This window comes from Monopterus albus, unplaced genomic scaffold (genome assembly GCF_001952655.1).
Source record: "Monopterus albus unplaced genomic scaffold, M_albus_1.0 scaffold339.1, whole genome shotgun sequence".
In the NCBI taxonomy this organism is placed as follows: Eukaryota; Metazoa; Chordata; class Actinopteri; order Synbranchiformes; family Synbranchidae; genus Monopterus; species Monopterus albus.
The window spans coordinates 461,325-464,434 of NW_018128219.1; the positions used below are offsets into that span (position 1 = coordinate 461,325).

Sequence of the window (3,110 nt, forward strand, 5' to 3'; positions counted from 1 at the left end):
GTTTACCATCCCACCTGACAGAACTGGAGAGGATCTGCAAGGAGGAATGGCAGAGGATCCCCAAATGCAGGGGCGAACAACTTGTTGCATCATTCCCAAAAAGACTCATAGCTGTATTAGCTCAAAAGGGTGCTTCTACTAAATACTGAGCAAAGGGTCTGAATACTTATGACCATGTGATATTTCAGTTTTTCTTTTTTAATAAATCTGCAAAAATGTCAAAAATTCTGTGTTTTTCTGTCAATATGGGGTGCTGTGTGTACATTAATGAGGAAAAAAATGAACTTACATGATTTTAGCATATGGCTGCAATATAACAAAGAGTGAAAAATTTAAGGGGGTCTGAATACTTTTCGTACCCACTGTATTAATGCAAGCAGGGGAAGTAAAGCTAATGTGATGGTCAAGCAGGTGGGGTAGAATGTGTGTTGTAATGCCAGCACACAAAACCCTGATTTATTTATCAAATTATTTTAGGGATTTTTAAGAAATTAATTTGCAAGTATTTAAAATAACATTTTAATGGAATCTTACCCAAAATAACTGTACAATGTTGTCTTACAGCAACATAAATTTACTGATACAAAACAGGCAGTCAAGCTGTTGCGATTGTAACGAAACGGTATGTCATGGGCCTTATAAGCCATATTGGATGATACATTTTGCTGTGAAGAATATGCATAGAATTATTCCTGGAGATGTCAGTGTTCCTTATATGGAGTAGCAAAGCAAAGCAGCTGATATAAGTGACACTTACCTGCAGGCAGTTTGTTCAGACCAAATCTGGCTCTATGTGTTAATGACACACTGCTGCATGAATCTTCAACATTCCCTCTGTCTATGTCCTGCCCTCTGAGAGGGGAAAACTACAGTCAACAATAAATTTACTGCGATGGGAAAAAAGAAAAATGTTGTCATAAGCTGTATTTATAGAGCACCTGGTGCCAGCATAGAAAAATTAATGACTGGATGGAGGAGAATTATACGACAATAAGTCATAAATTAATGTTCATATGTGGTGACTTCAATATAGATTTGTTAAATCCTAACAAGCACAGAGTTTATTAATACATTATATAGATGCAGTCTATACCCAAAAATTACAAAACCAAGTAGATTAACAACCCAGCATGCAACACTAATAGATAATATATTTCTTTCATTCAGTCTAAATTGTTAAAATTTTTTGATTTAGTGGGATACAAGACTGCTGTGTTTATGTATAAAGCCAGGAACAATTTATTACCTGGTGGAATTCAAAAACTATTTAATGAAAGGGAAGGGGGATATAATTTAAGGGGTCAGTTAAATTTTAAAATTCATGCTATACGTACAACCAAAAAAAGATTCTGTATTTCCATAAGTGGGGTAAAACTATGGAATAATTTAAGTGTGGACATAAAAAATAGTAATAGAATTGATGTGTTTAAACATAAGTATAAAGGTATGTGTCAATCAAGATATATGCAAGAACAGGTTTAATGATTAATTAGGTGGAACATTGTGGGTGTAGTGTAAGAATGTTAACACTATGTAATAATTCTTGAGAATATTACTTGTGTGGTGTAGAAGATAATTATCTAAGAATGTAATTATGTAAGAATGTTAACAATCTGTAATAATCTTTTAGTAGATTACTTGTGTGGTGTAGAACAAAATTATCTATGTAGAGATACTGCTTGCAAACCAATGTTGGTAAGATGATGTTATGGGGTAGGACTAGATAAGTCTAACTTCTTCCTACCCCGTTCAAGCATGTACTAGGTATAAGCAAATTGAAAATGCATAAGCATTTGTGGATACTGTATGTGTGAAAATATGTGTGTTGACATGTCGACTGTCTTTACATGCTTGAAAGAATAAAAATCAAATACCCGTTATCTTGAAAGGTGAGTGAAGAGCACCTCTATTCCCTTTTTATAGTTGTTTCTTCCACTTTACAACTATTTGTAGGCAGGGACTGCGTTGTGCAAACACTTTGAGAACCTCAAACAGTTCACAACTTAGCCCAACAATTTTCAGATGGGACTGTGAAAACAACTTCAGATTCTCTATACATGGTCATTGGTCAGCCAGCAGATGATCATAGTGTTTTATTAGCATTTCACACTAATAAAGGTGATGTAAAAATCAGACGGTGTATTAAAGCAGTTTTGTCTTTTCAAATGTAGCTAGTTACTGTCTGCTTGCATTCAAATTTCAGTTCAGCTGAATCCTGTGGCCCCTCCTGAAGCTGCCATCACTTTGACGCATTGGAAATTGAATGTGTGAACTGTGATTTCGACAGAGAGACAAAACTGTTTATGCTCGCACTTGATTCACTGCAGTATTCTCCTAAGTCACAGGTGTTTCTGCTGAAAAAACACAATTTACACTACTGGAGTAGCAGTGGAATAAGTAATGTACAGGAAATACTTTCTGTAGCTATTTAGGCTAGCTAGCCAGCAGACATCACACCTACAGAACAGCTGAATGAAGCTGAATGAATGCGTGTGTCAGACAAATTATGTTGTAGCTAGCTTTCTACCCAGCCAGCACGCCAAGTCATAGATGTCTGTATACAGTAGGGTCATATGAATGACTTTCAAGATGAACCTGCTCACACACTCTTGCCCCCAGCTCGTCCTTTTCCTGCTTTTCCAGTCTCGCTCCGAGGGCGGACACGCAAAGTTGTCAGGGCCGCTCGGCGGCCGCTGCCTCTCCTCCTTTTTGTCTCTTTGTTTTCTCCGTTTTGTGGGCTCTGCACCTCAGCTGTGTTGCATTCCAGTAATTAGTAACTGGTTGTCAACGCACACAGATGAGGTGCATCCCGGTGATTACTTTCTTCCCTTATTTAAACCCCTGACCGATGCTCCGCCTTCACGAGCTAACATATCGTACATGCCAACAGTAGCCACTGATATCGCATGTATCGAGCTCTGTTAACTACTGATATCAAACATAGTTCAACATAGCGCCGCTTTATGTCAGTAACTATGGAATGCTACGCTGACAGTTACTGTTGCGTTTTGGCTTGACTCCGATTACTCGACATAGGCGTTACACTTCACACACCCTCAGTTTTTGATTTGTCTCTGTGGCTTGGCTTTTGGACTATGCTTACCCTGTTC

The 3,110-nt window shown here is 37.8% G+C and overlaps 1 protein-coding gene across 1 annotated transcript in view; it reads right to left on the bottom strand.

Moving 5' to 3' along the window:
- The window catches only part of sema4ab (sema domain, immunoglobulin domain (Ig), transmembrane domain (TM) and short cytoplasmic domain, (semaphorin) 4Ab), a 46,430-nt gene that overhangs the window by 5,121 nt on the left and 38,199 nt on the right, over positions 1–3,110 (bottom strand). Inside the window, exon 13 of the mRNA XM_020624848.1 lies at positions 758–852. Coding sequence (XP_020480504.1) covers positions 758–852 — 95 coding nt within the window. The remainder of the gene's footprint in view (positions 1–757; positions 853–3,110) is intronic.